The sequence below is a fragment of the Aspergillus alliaceus genome (assembly GCF_009176365.1).
Source record: "Aspergillus alliaceus strain CBS 536.65 unplaced genomic scaffold BDW43scaffold_5, whole genome shotgun sequence".
Classification (NCBI taxonomy): domain Eukaryota; kingdom Fungi; phylum Ascomycota; class Eurotiomycetes; order Eurotiales; family Aspergillaceae; genus Aspergillus; species Aspergillus alliaceus.
In genome coordinates this window covers 1,096,272-1,111,975 of record NW_022474688.1, presented here as the reverse complement: position 1 = coordinate 1,111,975, position 15,704 = coordinate 1,096,272, and the positions used below count along the sequence as shown (strand labels likewise).

Here is a 15,704-nt window from a genome sequence, read left to right as displayed (position 1 = left end):
TATTAAACCTCGTGGCAGGCACTCAAGAGAGGAAAAAAGGGGATGGGGAGAATATGAAGACAATGCAAGAGTTGTTTTTTACTTTTTTTTTTTTTTTTTAAAAAAAAGGCAAACTTGGAAAGGGAAAGAGAAATTTTGTCGAAGTGATTTACGGCTCACCACTGTGGCAGGCGGATGGTAGTCGTAGTAGTGTAGAAAAGAGGATAAGAGCAGCAGGCAGAGGGGATGGTCGGAGGAGAGGGAAGAGAGGAGGGCGAGCAGGTGACGTTGATGGAGCGACAAAGCCCGAACACGCGAGGGCTGCAGGAACGCGGGAATAAAGCACCGGAGAGGAGAGGAAGAAGGTAAGGAACTTACGAACCAACTCACGATCGATCAAATAAGAGCAACCAAATCTGGGGGAAGTTCCAAGAAGACTAAACAATTGAGACAAAAAGAGAGGGGTGGGGGAATAATAATAATAAGAATAATAACCTCCCCGATAAATACAAATTAGATAGGACTGCAAATCCAAAGAACTAAGACGAAACAATTAACTTCGAGAGGTACAGGAGGTAATGAGTGATCAAGACCACACAGTAAAGTTGAGAAAGAATCGTAAATTTAGGGTGCGTGCCTGTCTCAATATCTAGCTGTACTATTTCCGTACGTATTGTACGGGGATAGATGGTAAAAGCGCAGAACGGTTTGCTTTCCTTAGGGGTCATAGTTTAAGGGACAAGACCTAGGGCTGTGGCAGTGTGTGGAGAGGCAAGAAGGTTATGCTGGGATTATTGGTACAGTCCGTTCAAAGGATTTCTGTTTATGGCTTTCGGCATAAGAAGAACAGTTTTTTCACAGTAGTGTTGGCTCTTGGGATAATGATAAAACCTACAGATTACCTAGTGCACCAATTGCCTATCACTTGAGAGGGAAATGCCCCAGTACACCTGTAGTCCTTTTTACTGCATATTTATTGCAGAGGGGGATGACCCCAAACCAAAAATAAAGGAGGGGTCCATAAGTGTATCACTTCTGTATTATAAATTACATACAATACTTGTGTGACAGGTACATACATACATACAGAAATTGACGCCACTGGTACATACAGTACATACTACTAGTCTTGTACCTCTTCCATACTACTGTACCTACAAGAGTACTACTATACAGATAGTATTAGAGATGTATGTATGTAAGTATGTGCAATATGTACATTACATACTTGCGCCATACATCCATCGTACACACTACATTACTCCCTTACTGGAAGCAAGGTACATACGTACATTCACGGCCATTGCGGTCTGTACTGGTTCATAGGTGGTTCATATGTGCTCATGAATATATTGAGAGATGAGGCTGACGTAGTAGGAAAAGAATTTGGTTAATTTAAAACCCGCTCTTTCGTAATTGAAAGAATGTTGGGAGGTAAATTTCATTGAAGGGTTTGCACCGATGTGGAGCCATTGGAAATTGGGCGCAAGTAATGGGCTAAAAACGGGGAGAATGCTTTGGCCAGATGACCAACTGAGGTTCCGGTTGGAACTGGTCTATTACAGACAGTATGTTTTTCTTTTGGCAGTTGAGCTTTGTCCAACTAGTGTTGCTATTTCTTTTCAATCCTCATCAAAGTACTAACTTAGTGCTAATTCGGTCATAGATTGATTGAGCATTCTTTAACATACATACTCCTACATAGACTTTGATAGCTCTTTTAGCTCCTACAGCCAGTGTGAATCCTTTCTTTTTCTCTACAGGAGGAAGGAAGGTAAAAAGGCAGACACCTCTTAAATGCGTTTAAAAACATTGCAGGCTTAATGTACAGGGCTCTGGTACTTTATCCCAGACCACTAGTGTGTGTGAATTACCGATCTCCCCAATCCTAAATATATAGAATTCCAGACTGCGTTGAACAGCTTTTGGTGACAGGTAAACAGCGGTGCCATGTGTTTGGTCCGCAGCTGTCAAGTGACCAGCCGTGATTTTCACTGGAACCACTCTCATTGGCTGTCCTCAGTGCCTCCTACGTATCTATTATCTATTAGAGAGTGCCTTCAATGTATGTATGTATGTACGTACCAGTTTACCTAGGTATTAATTACAAGATCCTTATGATGCCATACCGAACCGCCGCATATCTGACCAGGGATCTAGATCTCGGAATACGGGTACCTTTAGGTGGTTACTTTCTTTTCCACCGTTTCCTTTCCCCACCCCTCTCCTCCCTTTCTATTCGTGGAGGTCATGGGAAGGGGGAAGATAGCTGTCAGAGGAGCTTGTCGAGGAATGTAATAATCCACTAAACGCAGTTGTATTACTGGGTAGCAAGCGTTGAGGAAGCTCGATGGATGGTTGCGCCACTCTGTAGTATAAGGCAGGGGAGAAAGAGAATTTATGTCAATCGGATCAGAGTTGTTCGGGAGCTTTGGCTAAGCTTGGTGTAGGACTAGGACAATATAGCCGGCCAACCGACGAGTCAATAACATCCATCGAAGCATTATGGTCGGCCGGGTGCCGGCATTTGTGGCTAAGAGGTACTAAGTAGTAGGTAGGATGTCTATTAGTCCTTCGGCTAATCAACCTTGTTGCTTTGCTTCTACCATTGTTCGCGATTATCGGAGACCTCCTTCTTGCCGCACCGAGCTTGGTTGGATGGTTGTTCGTCGTACAATGCTTGGCTTCAAGTCCCAGTATGCAACGATGGAACCGGCAGAGCACACTTGAAGTTACTAAGCACATCATTCATGGGTATTCGATCTAATACATCAATGTAGAAGCATATCTTGAGTTAGATAGAGATACTTGTTTGAAATAACGTTGTGTAATACATCTACCCTGTTGAGAGGGACGCCTCACGAGTGCTACATCAAAGGCTATGATTGACTGTATGTATGTACCCTTTACTAGGAACTGACCCCACAGAAACATGGGTGGTCTTCAAGGTTCAGGAGTCTGGACAAGATTTTCTTAAATTAGCATCCAGACTAAACCCCGGATGATCATCGAAAGCACAGGCACCTGACTTTCCTAAACGCATCATAAATCGAACTTTTATTCTTCTAATGGTAGAATCAAAGCATCGGAGCCTGAGATATAAGAGACCATGGGTCTCCTTCCCGCGCCACTAAGCCTAATGAACACTAGTTTGCTCTTTTTAACCCCTTGCCTACAGAAGAGATTACAACAGAGCAAATCTGTCTGTTTCTATCTAAGTGCAATCAACGGTTTCCTTGCAAGTTGGTTGCTTGATATTGGCCTTTCCGATGCTAAGTCGGAAAAGAACTTGCATTCGGGCGATGTTTCGGTCTCATTGCTGAACTCGGCACAGCAGGAACGGCTCCCTGGGTTTCTTGCCATTGTCATGCCTCACTCGGTTAAAAATGACAAGCGACTACTACTTGATGCTCTAATTCTGTATTTCAATGTCGTATTACATCGAAATCATGAGTTCTGCGGTCTCTCCCTACCGTTTCCGAATAAAGCGACGCGGGTTCTAGTCATATGCCATAAAGATGTACAGAGCATGTAGATATAGTGTACTTAATGGATAAACACTCCATACACTAACTAGGATATAAACATTACTTTGAAATTTCGCCGAAACCTTTACACAATGAATTGATGATGAGGACGCTGTTCCAAGCGAGGAAGCAAAATTCTAGACCCCGAGTAAGATACGGAGCGGGGTCAGAACTCTTGAGAAGGGATGCACGATTCATTCACCAAATGACGTCCATATAATTCAGGAGAGCAGTGTTGACCATCAAACAGCACCACGGTATGTATGGATATACATACGTATGTACTGGTAGTATGTATTAAAGCAGCATGAACAAGAATTACAAATACATTACCCCAATAATCTTTGTAACACGGGTTGCTTGCCATTGCCCCACTTTTGTGGCTAGGGGAAGTCTTAAATGATACTGGTCCACCTTACTCCAAAGAGATGGATTCATTCTTCTTGTGGCATGTGAGCACGGTAGACCAACTAAAGATAATAGCAATAGCAATGACGACTCCGTACATTACCTTCTTTTTCCAAGTCCTGTTATCGTAGAACCATCAAAATTTTCGAGGGTTTTGAATGGAGTGGTCGCACCCATGCTATATGTATGATCTTGCGTTTTAATGTAGATTCATTTAAATCTGACCGAACAATCGCCACCCGTTTAGGACTCATGTACTACTTACTGTGTTGGTCCTTTTTAGGATGCAACAACCAGTAAGTATTCTCAGTTTTGATCATCTGTAGTTGTCTGAGATCTGCTTTGTTAGCAATTACTCTCACACAATCAATTTACTGTTCGCCTTCAGTCCTTCAGATTTACACCTGATTGGTATGTTCATCGCTTTGGAGGTCCCACACCTACCGTATCGCTGGAGCTACTAAAAAGAGTCAGCTGGTCAGTGGACCATGGTCAGCAACCAACAACTCAGGTGACTAGTAGGTACTCATTAGTAGTAGCCTAAGAGTTGCCATCCTGTGGGAGGATACAGTGCAGTCTTCTCCTGTACAGTCTTTTCGTCGAAATTCAGAAGGAAAATTTTTTTTTCCAGTTTTGCTGCCTTCTTTTCAATCACCGCAAACCCCGGGCTTCTGGCTGGAAACTTTTTTTTCCTCTTCTTTCTTCTTTCCTTAATGTTAAGAAGAGTTTCCTTGTACTAGTCCAGACAGCTAACTTACATGTTGAGTTTATCAGTAGTTGTAATTGATGGCAGTAAGGTTAATAGAAGGGCTTAAAATTAGACGATGCAGGTCCATGTACTACTCAGTAGGTAGAATGCATAGATTCTACTATCATTCTATCTCACTGTTGATGGTGACAAAGGGTTGACTTAGAACTAAGAGGTTGTTGCTCATAGATTATTGACTGTAAGTCATGGGAAAATCCCCTATCTTCGCACTGAGGAGGGCATTGGTGGAATAATTCAAAAGAACGCAGGAAGAAAGGTACATGGTTGGTACTAGGTGTAGTAGGAGTCCATACTACACATGCAATCTTCATTTGAAAAGATACTACTGTACCTTTCTAGAGAATAAACATCGCATAAACTGGAACCAGTAGGTGCATAGGTACACTAGTACCTTCAGGCTATAGCTATATACTCCCATGCATCCATTAGCCTCAATTAGTAATCGGCTAAAGGTTCTCATTGAACAGAAAGATCTGTTTAAAAAAGGACTTACACACACACGGCTTGTCATCTCGCAGCGATAACTATTCTTTTGAATGGTCCGTTGGTTTCGCCAAGCAAAAACTCTAGTTTAAGAAAAAGGAGAGGAAAGAAAGAACCAAAAGAAAAAGGGTGGAGTGGACAGTGGATACGATACACACACGCCCTCCCATCCATATCTAGGTTCAACAGCATATGATGTCATAGTGGACTACATACTCCCGCCCCGAAGGTTGCCACTAACTGAAGTTTCTAACAGAAGTCCAGCAATGAACCCACGAATGATGGAATGACTTTGAATTGAAACGGAAAAGTGAGTCACAGGCAACTGATCTTACGAAAATCGCTGGCAAAATTATATCTACTGTTTTTATGCAATATTTACCTATGTAATTTACCCTTGACAGAGAATACATAGTACTAGTACTAACTAGCTCCAATGGCCACTGTTGGGTTAAGTAAGCAATATCAGCCATTCGTACAAATGGTTAGTGGGCCGAAAGCACAAACATAATGGTTCTTCAATAGAAGTTAGTAGGTATCCATTAGGTTATGGGGCTATAGTATCTACGGAGTATCTCATTTTGGAGCTAAGTGTAAGCGACTTATTCGAAGTAGAGTATTAGCCCTGCGGGATACGAACCCGCACCTAGTACCACTGTACCCATGGACTACATACAGTATGGGGTACATTCAATACACACCAAGAACATATATAATTATACGTACATATAGCCTATGGGAGAAGCCTGGGTCCAGGATCGCTTTACTCTGCACTGCCTGTATATTAAACCCATGAGACACCAGACACCCGAAGGCAAAATTAGTATCAGGATGCGCTGTCAACTCAGGTATAACATACGATGCTGTGCTTACGGACTGTGCTGTTGAACCCTACAAGGTCTCTGGATAGTGAAAGCACGCGAAGCTGGGGAGTAGGTAGTAGTAGTGGTCATCATCTATACTTCTTTAGACGTTAACTGGTTTCTTCCTGAAAACCGCGGGCTTCTGAAAGAATAGCCCAGAATATACCAGATGGCTTGTCCTGATCACTTAATGAAAGAACACATCATCATTGCACTAGTTTTTCTGAGCCAAAACCTGTTTTACATTGCCCATCTATTATGTATAAATAAACAACAACATCCCACAAGTGCTTTCATGCATGCTTCGCAGTCCCAGTGATCAGTCAGAGAAAAAGATGGGTTGACAGTCATAGATGGATCCATAAGTGAAACGTACAATAAAAGTGAGACAAAAAAGGGGGGCTGTCGGATAAATCAAAGGTGATTCTATACAAAATGTGGTTCCTTGGCGCCAAACGACTGCCTCCCGGAATAACCAACCGTATCCGAGGGATAAACTCCTTATGGGGTGACATACCATCCTCCGAACAATACACAGGGGGAGTGAAGAGCTACTAAAACAAATGAAGAAAAAGGTTATCAGCTGGAAGGCGGACACGGAGCGATAGCTCAAGGTCCCCACTGTCAGTGAGCCGTATTAGTCCCAGCTTCGCGTCGAAGGCACCTAGAAAGGTGGAGGAACCATGCCCTGGGCCTCAATCTTCTCTTGTTGTTCCATCAACTCCTCGCCAGCGATCTCAAGGGACACAGCAAGACCGAGCTTAGCCGATTGCTAAGAATACAAAATGTTAGTCATTCAACTCAACAGGCAGCAAAACAGTAAGAATGCAACTCACCTTGGCCTGATCAATCTCGCCAGCGAATGTAAGAGAGATGGGCATCGCTATCCGCTTCTCGAGAAGACAGCTTACCTTTCCGGCGCTGTCGACCTGAGCCCGGAAGGTGGATGCCCGGAAGTCGTATTTGGCACCGATAGCAGTAGTGCCATCTCTGCTAGGACCACCCATAAGAGCTGCAGCCGCATTGGGTGCAAACTGGAGGTTCATATCAACACCCGCCTCAACGCGCTCGGAGAGTTTCTTCCAGTAAGATGCTGTGAAAACACCCTGAGCCTGGAGCTGAGCACTGGCGATCCAGTCACTGGTCTTGTACCGGGCGCTGTAGGAAATCGCAGTTTCTGGGCGAGTGTTCATGCCCTGGCGCTGCCAGATAGCCTCGAATCCAAGAGCTAGACTGGGGGTAACGGATTGGAGGTAGCTCCCGACGAAGATGCCAGTAAGACCCCCATCCAGGAAGGATGGATTGAAGGCTTTGATGGAGGCCGAAAAGTCATCGCCGGTGTAGTCGTTATCGATCTGCATAAGACCCTGGCTAGCGCCGGCCATGATCTGAGTGTTGGTCTTGGTGACAAGTTTCGGGCTCCAACGATAGTTGCTGACGGCGGCGAGTGCGCCATCGCTTCCAAAGTTGCCTTGCATGAATACCTTTCCCCCAAATCATACACTTAGCATCTGGTGTGAAGAATAGAGCCACAGCCAAGGGGTATGCAGAATGAAAGTATTGCCTACCTTTGGACTTCCATACATGGCCGAGAAGGCATAGGGAGGCAGGTTCCCTGACGAGCCCATGGAGAATGCATGCGACACACGGAACAGAGGAGACATGCCAAAGACCTTCGTTAGGTCCGCCCGAAGACCAGAGAACATGAAATTGGACAGCAGGACCTCCTTCTGCACCTCTCTGGCGATGTTATCCACGGTTCCGGGATTGGGCAGGCCAAGGGCCGCCCTTCGCTCTGAGAAAGAGATGTATGCATCCTTGATGACTGCAGCGACGGAATTGTCCGTGAGGAATGAGGGAGGGGTTAGGTATTCGGCCATTGTGACTATTTGGAGATGATTAAAGGCCGTTAAGGGAGGGAAAGGATGAAGGACACGAATGGTCGTGACGCGGGTTTAAGAGGAAGACGGTCTTCGATGAAAAACAAGAAAGAATTTGTGACCAGCCCTGGAGTTGAACTTCAGAGATACAAGAGCAACCGTAAGAGTTGCAAAGTGACCTCTATAAGGCGGGCTGTGTTCGGCCTGCTCTGGTCGAATAAAAGTGTCGAGGGAAAGAGACGCAGGGTAGATTGATTAGGTATTGAGTATTCCTTTGCTCTGGAATTGAAAAATGTCACTTTTGGTTTTCCGCCTGGTTGCATCTTTGGCCTCTCTAGACAGCTGAAGCACACTAGCCGCTTTGGGCCTTCTCGGGATTGGATGGAACGGGCGGAGCAGCAGTTTATCTCCAAGCAGAGCTCTAGATCTGGAAATATTCTAGGGTCGATAATAACGTGTATAATGTGAAGAGATCAAGAAACATATGGAGAAGCTCTGACCACATCTGGAGTGGTGTTTTATCACTCAGTCGTGGACTTATGATTTCGGGTACTGTTGCTGTACACCTCCGCCGTCGCCGAATCACCAGGTTACTTTGTCGCCTACTTGGACCAAGGTCCTCTTATTCTCTCGCTCACAGCACCATAGGTTTAGCTGCCTAGATATATATCTTTGATTTTATCTCCTCTTTTTCCTATACTCCCGACCATCTATTCTGAACCAACGCTTCCTGTTACTATCGTCTATCACACTACCTTACGTGGGGCAACCACCACCTTTTTGACACTTTGCTACTATGGATACCCTATTGTAAGCTGCCCTCAAAGCCCCTCCAACTACTGACCCCTTCTATGCCCCCGTTAGAAACATTAGTGAAGTGTCAAGAGACGGCGAAACGAGGACTTATTTTAAACACCATCAAATAATGTATTGTATTCATTCAGCACTGACATTAGGCTAGAACGGCAGACATTGTCGCCAACTCCCCGCGGTTCCGGCGAAAGTCATCAACATTCGTCGATGCAATCCATGACTTACCTGAAAAGGCTGACTTAGCACCGGCGCAGCTGTATAGTACAGAGTCCGGCCGACTTTTCCACTCGGGCCGGATTGTCATTATCACTGTAGGCTTACCAGCGAGAGGCAAGACGTTCGTTTACCAAATCGACTGTGCTTCAATCAGGACTATCACTGACGTATCTCTTTATTCTAGGCATATATCCGTTGCCCTAGCGCGCTATCTTCGGTGGTGCGTTGAGACATCCTCTCCGACTTCAGATCTCTTTGGGTCGTCTGGACTGATTCCTTCGCAGGTTGGGTGTCAAGACTAGGATCTTCCATCTTGGGGATTACAGACGTGCTACCATCCCAGTTGGTCAGGACATCCCTGATGATTACTTCTTTGTTAATGGTTAGTAAACTACCCTCCGAGGCGTTTCTACTCCTCGCTAGCCGGATTACTCGCGTTGATTTATGTCATTGCTCATTTCGCTGAATGAGCGTAGCATCTGCTTCCTCGGTGCTTCTGAGACAGAAGATTGTAAAACGGTGCCGGGAAGACATTTATCAATTTCTGAATGATGAAAATGGACAGATAGCAATATACGACGCTGTCAATCCTTTGGCTTCAGGACGACGATCGCTTGCAAAGGAGTTCGCTAAACATGACATTGAGGTATGCCAAAGCCCATCACATGTCACCGTGGATGAACTGTGCGTACACTAATTCTCGGACAAGACTCTTTTTATCGAGTCGTGGTGCGATGATGAGCGTATTATCGAGGAGAATGTCCGCCGAGTAAAAATATCTTCACCTGATGTGAGTGCATTCCCGTGAGATTCCAGTAGCCATTGTCTTAGAATCGACGACTAATAGTCATTAGTATGTAGCCTGGACATCAGAGGATGCAGTGAGACATTACTTGACCCGTATAAACGCTCGAATCCCTCAATTTCAGACGATGGAGGAGAAAGACCTGAACTATATCAAAGTGATAACACCTCATCTTGAACCCTAGGAATTACACTGATCTGAAGTAGATGATAAACGCTGGAGAAAGACTAATCGTTAACAACCGAAGCTTTGGGTATCTTTCCCATCGGATCGTTTTCTATCTTCTCAACCTCCACATCAAATCTAGGCACACATATTTTGCTCGGGTGGGTGGACAGCTGCGGACTCACGCATTAATGTCTTGTTCTATGTCTGACAAATTAACTTTCAGGCTGGCGTTTCCCTGGAAGCGGACTCTTACAAAGCAGATGCTTCTTTGTCAGAACAGGGGGAGGATTACGCCAAGAAAATGACAGAGTGTCTCTTAAGACACAGAGAGTCCGAGAAACAAGCGACGATCGACCAAGGGGAGACAAACTACGAGTTGAAACCATTGACGGTTTGGACTTCCACAAGACGCAGGACAATCGAGACTGCCAAGTATCTGCATGAGACTGGGTACAAGGTCCGACAAAGATCACAACTAAGCCAGTTGAACCCTGGTGTTTGCGAGAAGATGTCAGAGAAAAAGATCCGCGAGGAGTATCCAGACGAGGTAGCGAAGCATGAATTGGATCCTTACCATCATAGGTACCCTCGGGCAGAGGTAAGTTCTCTTGTCCTTGCAAATACGATATTTATTGATAGAGTTACGTTATGATAGTCATACCATGACTTAGCTGTGCGCCTCGAACCCATTATCTTGGAACTTGAGCGTGAGCAGAACGATCTTCTCATTATCGCGCACGAAAGCGTACTGCGGGTTCTATATGGCTATCTTATGGCATGTAATGCGGCAGATATTCCATTCCTAGAATTCCCTCGAGACGAGATAATTGAGGTACGATAGTGGTGAACCAAACAAACAAACACATTAATAACTGCTTTCTCCAGATAATTCCCGAGAGTTACCAAAACGAGGCTCGCAGGGTCCATATTCCTGGCCTGCCCAAGGAGATCATTCCTGGCTCACCTCAAGACATCAAAATACCCGTACCCCCTAGTGGAGTAACCACTCCTTTAGTTGGAGGGTTGAGTAGTCCGCAGGAGGGGTTTTCAACTCCACAAAGTGGACTCCGAACCCCTCGTGAACCCGAAAGAATTTCGCAACAGCATGTGGAAGATGTCGTTTAGCTTCGTGCTCTATTGGATCGTGTTGTGTTTGAAGAGTATAGAATTTAGCCACCGTCCTGATCCTGCCACAATCATGAAATTAATGGCGGGATCGTGAACATAAAGTTAAAGTAACCCTATCCTCCATGCAGTGTAGAAACGAACACAATATTATCGTTAGGTTGGAGCTCATAGTTTTCTTCACCCTCAAGTTCCCAGTCGGCATCGTTGATGAGGACAAGAATACCAGGCCGCCTATCATATATACCATCAGTCACGCTGCCTATCGTTGCCCTAGAGGAACATACACATTATCCTCTAAGATGAAAAGTTCCTTTCTCTCATCCTTCATCACATTGTCAGCCAGGTGCTTGAGGAGGAAACTGATATTCGGCCGGCCTCCGTCACTCAATTTAGCAGGTATTATGAAATTATGTTTGCGCTCGTTGGAAAATAACATCTCAAGACCACCACTGTAATCTCATTAACAAACCAAGGCTATGGTAGGTACTGGAGGGGGGAGCGAACGTGAATTCAACGGTGATAGAGAAGGGGCAAGGTGGCTCCGTCCTCTCAGCGTGGGGACTAGCCTCTGTGCCGGTGGTCATATTTAACTTATACACTGGTAGGATTTGAATCGAGGCCTTCTGTGAGTATTGTACTGTTTATGAAGGCTGTGGTGAAAGAGCGGGAAGAGGGGTTTTTCCAGCACCTTTATCGATAAGAGTCTGGAGCTCGCGGCACAAAAAAGTCATTTGTTCTTGCCTTTGCGATTCTTAATCCCCCTACTTCTTCACACGACGAAAGACTTTCGCAGAAAAGTCCAAAATAAAATTAAGGACCAACAAACCCCACATTTTTGTCCCCGAAGGTAGTACCTCGAAAATTCAAGCTCATGGTATCCGTCGCAAGCGATTATATCTGTGTGGGCGGAAATAGGCATCCCGCCGCCGCTGACTGGGACGTCCAGTCCGGGGTGCTTGCCTTTGGTGCTGACAATAATGTGGCTTTGTGGGACCCTAAGGTATGGTTTCTCCTGTTCACATATTTGGTTTCCGCCACCTTTTGTGCCAGTGGCTGATTTTGCGCGCAGGACACGTTTCAGCGTGGAGTCTACTCTCTTCTCGTCGGCCATACCGATAAAGTTAATGCCGTCAGGTTCTACACATGTCCCATTACGGACACAAAATTCCTTGTTACTGCTTCCGCCGATCGTACGGTCCGGATATGGAGAGCTGTCACAGGCAATAATAGCCACTTCACACTCGCGCAGACTCTAGAAGGCCATACAGGCTCGGTTAATATACTTGCGGTTAGTGATGGTGCGGATATCATTGTATCTGGAGCAGCGGATGGAAGTGTCAAAGTCTGGAGGATAAGGGCTCAAGGGGAAGTAGCTAAGGGCGAGCTACTAAAAACCATAACTATGACACCGCGACTTTTCCCATTGGCATTAGCACTGAAGCCGCTTCAGACAGACGGGCCCATGGTATTGGCGGTTGCAGGCACTGCCAACATCGTACAAATCTATGTTACCGAAAACGCACGCGGGAATCTTGATTTCAAGATCGCTGCTGTGCTATCTGGTCATGAGGCTTGGGTGCGCTCTCTGTCCTTTACATGGGATAAACAAAGTCAAACGGGGGATCTTTTACTTGCGTCTGCGAGTCAGGATAAATACATCCGTCTCTGGCGACTCCAGCGGGGCGAGGTTACTCTTGCACCACCGGAAGGGGATAAGGATCCTGTGCTAGGTGGACTCGAACCGACGTTATCAAATAAAGCCCATCAGTTCCATGCGGCGGGATTGAAGTATTCTGTCACGTTTGAAGCCCTTCTGTTCGGAAACGAAGATTGGATATACACTGCTGCATGGAACCCCAGCCCTGAGCGCCAACAACTTCTCTCGGCTTCTGCAGATAATACGTTGACTATCTGGGAACAGGATGCCGTGTCTGGAGTTTGGGTTTCAGCTGAAAGGATGGGGGAAATCAGTGTCCAAAAGGGTTCTACTACAGCTACTGGCAGCACTGGTGGCTTCTGGATTGGTCTCTGGTCACCTGACGGCAAACAAGTAGTAAGTCTAGGGCGTACAGGTAGTTGGAGGGCATGGTCCTACGATGCAAATGTGGATGTCTGGGTACAGACCCTGGGCATATCGGGTCATGTCCGATCGGTTAACGGTGTGCGATGGGAACCTACCGGGGGCTATCTTCTATCTACCAGCGCTGACCAGACAACTCGACTTCATGCACAGTGGCTACGAGGTGAAAAACAGTCGTGGCATGAATTCTCAAGGCCGCAAATCCACGGATATGATCTAAACTGTGTCGATACATTGGGGCCTGCGCGTTTCGTTTCTGGTGCAGACGAGAAACTTTTGCGAGTGTTCAGCGAGCCCAAGCCAATTGCTAAGTTACTAGAGAATCTTTCTGCCTTCAAGCAGTCTACAGAGACAGAACTGCCGGATACTGCTCAGATCCCCGTTTTGGGTCTATCAAACCAGTCAATGGGGGAAGAAGCTCCACTAGGTGAGGAGGCGAAGGCGGCTGATGTTAGACAATCCCAGGCGAATCAAGCAATACTGTCAGGTTCGGAACGGCCGCCATTAGAAGACCAGCTAGCGCGATACACATTATGGCCCGAGCACGAAAAACTCTATGGCCACGGTTATGAAATATCGGCTGTGGCTGTTAGTCATGACCGCACAGTCATAGCTACCGCCTGTAAGGCGAGCTCAATAGACCATGCAGTAGTCCGTCTCTATGACACGTCGGATTGGCATGAAATCCGACCTTCCCTTGCAGCACATTCTTTGACTATCACAAGCCTCTCGTTTTCTAGAGATGACCTTTACCTCCTGAGTGTTGGCCGAGATCGGCAATGGGCAGTTTTCCGCCGCAGCGAACAAAACACTTCTACGTTCTCGCTTATGGCATCTCATCCGAAGGGTCATTCAAGGATGATATTGGATGCAGCTTGGGCCCCTGTGCAGGAGACTCACACTTTCGCCACAGCTGGTCGGGATAAGTTAGTAAAATTATGGCAAATGGCTGAAGGATCGTTTGTATGCAAGGCGACAATTAATCTGAAGAGCTCTGTCACCGCAATATCATTCCTCCCACAAGTGCGGATGGGTTCACTCTTCCTCGCGACGGGGGAGGATAGCGGCGAAATTTCACTCTATAAACTTGCGGCTGACAGTCTAGAGGCCACTCATCTGGGCAATATTGATAAGCTCTCATCACCCTCTAAGTCGATTACACAGCTCGCATGGCGACCTACTGAGAAAGACGAAATAAACCAAGACGAATATAGTCTTAAGCTTGCTGTCGCTAGTGAAGATACCTCGACGCGTATATATGCTGTTTCTAATATGGTCTCGTGAGATGAAGCATGACTTGAATATGCAAATTAAAAGCAAAGATCATTGGTCAGGTCTATGAATATCGAACTCCTGGAATGTTGAATATATCCGCCGCGTTTGGCTTCACGTTCCTCCTTACATGCATCCCATGGCATCGTCTAAGTTTTGTTGAATAAGCTGCAAAGAAAGAAAGATGAAAAGACAAGATTGAAACGAGGAAGAGTCCGATAAAGACAAAGGAACGGATTAATCACGTTTTTCGAGCCCATATCCTCCCATTCCATCAAACGACTCGTAGGTCTTAGCTTGGCCGTGTCGTCCGTTTCTAGGACCTCTAGCTTTTAGATCTTCCTTGAGCCATTTTAGAACGAGTTCTCCAAGTTGACTATTCTCGGACGTTGCGGGTACTTCTTCCTGGAATTTTTCAATTGGACCCCATTGCTTGACATTTCCAAGGTTCATGTGTACCAAATTTGTCGGCCATTGCGATAAATTGTCCAAAATATGCGTAGCGTACACTATGGTACAGGGTCTAGTTTCGGTTTCGCGCTTGAGGAAAGAGAGGAAATTATGCCGGGATAGCAGATCCAGGTCAACGGTGATTTCATCGAGAAGTAGGACTTGCCAGGGTCGGAGCAAACCCATGGCCAACTGGACACGGCGGCGCTCTCCATCGGAGACAGCATGCATGCGCCAACGCAAGTCAATATCGAGAATATCCACAAGCTCGTCACGTCGCTCAGGGTAGGCGTCCCCGCCCACGGAAGCCAGCAATGTAGGGACATCCATGTCCGTCCGAACAATGTTGTTAAGAACCCACTCCACGCCTAGATACGTTACCCCTTCCAGGCCCTCTTTGAAGGGATCCTTGCCCCCCACGGTGATCGTGCCATCCGGCGCGAGGCGTTTACCCGCTAGCAAGCGTAGAAGGGTGGTTTTGCCTGCTCCATTGGCTACCATTGGAGTCAGATATCCAAAACCATAGGATGGCTAGGGTAATCAAAGGTACTTACCCCCGATGAGTAACGTTCGACTCCCGGCAGGTAAATCGAGGTTTACATCTTCCAGGCCGGACGAACCATCCTGGAATCGATAAGACAAATTCTTTACCTGGATTGACGGTGCATTGGCCATGATAAAGGGAGGGGTAGGGGGGGAGAAAGGATGCCAAGTAGAGGGCATTCATACATGGATGGGGATGATGAGATCAGATAAGCTGCTCCGCTTTGCCCGATAAGGTTAATGCCCCTTCAATCCTTTTTCTGTTTCACCTCCACCACCCCTCTTTCGGTCCTTAGTTAGCGTCGTCGCGATTCTCTCGG

At 46.2% G+C, this 15,704-nt stretch overlaps 7 protein-coding genes across 7 annotated transcripts; 3 read left to right on the top strand and 4 right to left on the bottom strand.

Moving 5' to 3' along the window:
- Window positions 1–82: 82 nt before the first annotated feature.
- Window positions 83–899, bottom strand: BDW43DRAFT_264463 (uncharacterized protein). Its single transcript, XM_032040672.1, has one exon. The coding sequence runs from the start codon at window positions 705–707 to the stop codon at window positions 519–521; it is 189 nt and encodes a 62-aa protein (XP_031904680.1). The 5' UTR covers window positions 708–899; the 3' UTR covers window positions 83–518.
- A 2,008-nt stretch (window positions 900–2,907) lies between these two features.
- Window positions 2,908–3,724, top strand: BDW43DRAFT_184961 (uncharacterized protein). The gene has a single exon (XM_032038939.1). It carries the CDS (start codon window positions 3,089–3,091, stop codon window positions 3,512–3,514), a length of 426 nt encoding a protein of 141 aa, XP_031904679.1. The 5' UTR covers window positions 2,908–3,088; the 3' UTR covers window positions 3,515–3,724.
- Window positions 3,725–6,327: 2,603 nt separating this feature from the next.
- Window positions 6,328–8,239, bottom strand: tom40 (TOM complex pore protein TOM40). Its single transcript, XM_032038938.1, has 3 exons — window positions 7,598–8,239; window positions 6,866–7,513; window positions 6,328–6,801 (listed from the first exon to the last, which is right to left on the bottom strand). Exons 1-3 carry the CDS (start codon window positions 7,907–7,909, stop codon window positions 6,694–6,696), a joined length of 1,068 nt encoding a protein of 355 aa, XP_031904678.1. The 5' UTR covers window positions 7,910–8,239; the 3' UTR covers window positions 6,328–6,693.
- A 466-nt stretch (window positions 8,240–8,705) lies between these two features.
- BDW43DRAFT_307345 (bifunctional fructose-2,6-bisphosphate 2-phosphatase/6-phosphofructo-2-kinase) lies at window positions 8,706–11,036 on the top strand (the record flags this gene model as incomplete). The annotated part of the gene is made up of 11 exons (XM_032046225.1): window positions 8,706–8,719; window positions 8,871–9,059; window positions 9,123–9,158; window positions 9,223–9,320; window positions 9,415–9,584; window positions 9,648–9,728; window positions 9,793–9,900; window positions 9,950–10,069; window positions 10,135–10,509; window positions 10,567–10,743; window positions 10,797–11,036. 11 exons carry the CDS (start codon window positions 8,706–8,708, stop codon window positions 11,034–11,036), a joined length of 1,608 nt encoding a protein of 535 aa, XP_031904677.1.
- A 116-nt stretch (window positions 11,037–11,152) lies between these two features.
- On the bottom strand, window positions 11,153–11,623 carry BDW43DRAFT_307344 (ubiquitin-related modifier 1; the record flags this gene model as incomplete). Its single annotated transcript, XM_032046224.1, has 3 exons — window positions 11,153–11,270; window positions 11,324–11,488; window positions 11,544–11,623. 3 exons carry the CDS (start codon window positions 11,621–11,623, stop codon window positions 11,153–11,155), a joined length of 363 nt encoding a protein of 120 aa, XP_031904676.1.
- A 174-nt stretch (window positions 11,624–11,797) lies between these two features.
- Window positions 11,798–14,516, top strand: BDW43DRAFT_184857 (Elongator subunit ELP2). The gene is made up of 2 exons (XM_032038935.1): window positions 11,798–12,039; window positions 12,109–14,516. Exons 1-2 carry the CDS (start codon window positions 11,911–11,913, stop codon window positions 14,401–14,403), a joined length of 2,424 nt encoding a protein of 807 aa, XP_031904675.1. The 5' UTR covers window positions 11,798–11,910; the 3' UTR covers window positions 14,404–14,516.
- On the bottom strand, window positions 14,320–15,618 carry BDW43DRAFT_264427 (putative ABC transporter). Its single transcript, XM_032040671.1, has 2 exons — window positions 15,396–15,618; window positions 14,320–15,335 (listed from the first exon to the last, which is right to left on the bottom strand). Exons 1-2 carry the CDS (start codon window positions 15,562–15,564, stop codon window positions 14,629–14,631), a joined length of 876 nt encoding a protein of 291 aa, XP_031904674.1. The 5' UTR covers window positions 15,565–15,618; the 3' UTR covers window positions 14,320–14,628.
- Window positions 15,619–15,704: the final 86 nt, after the last annotated feature.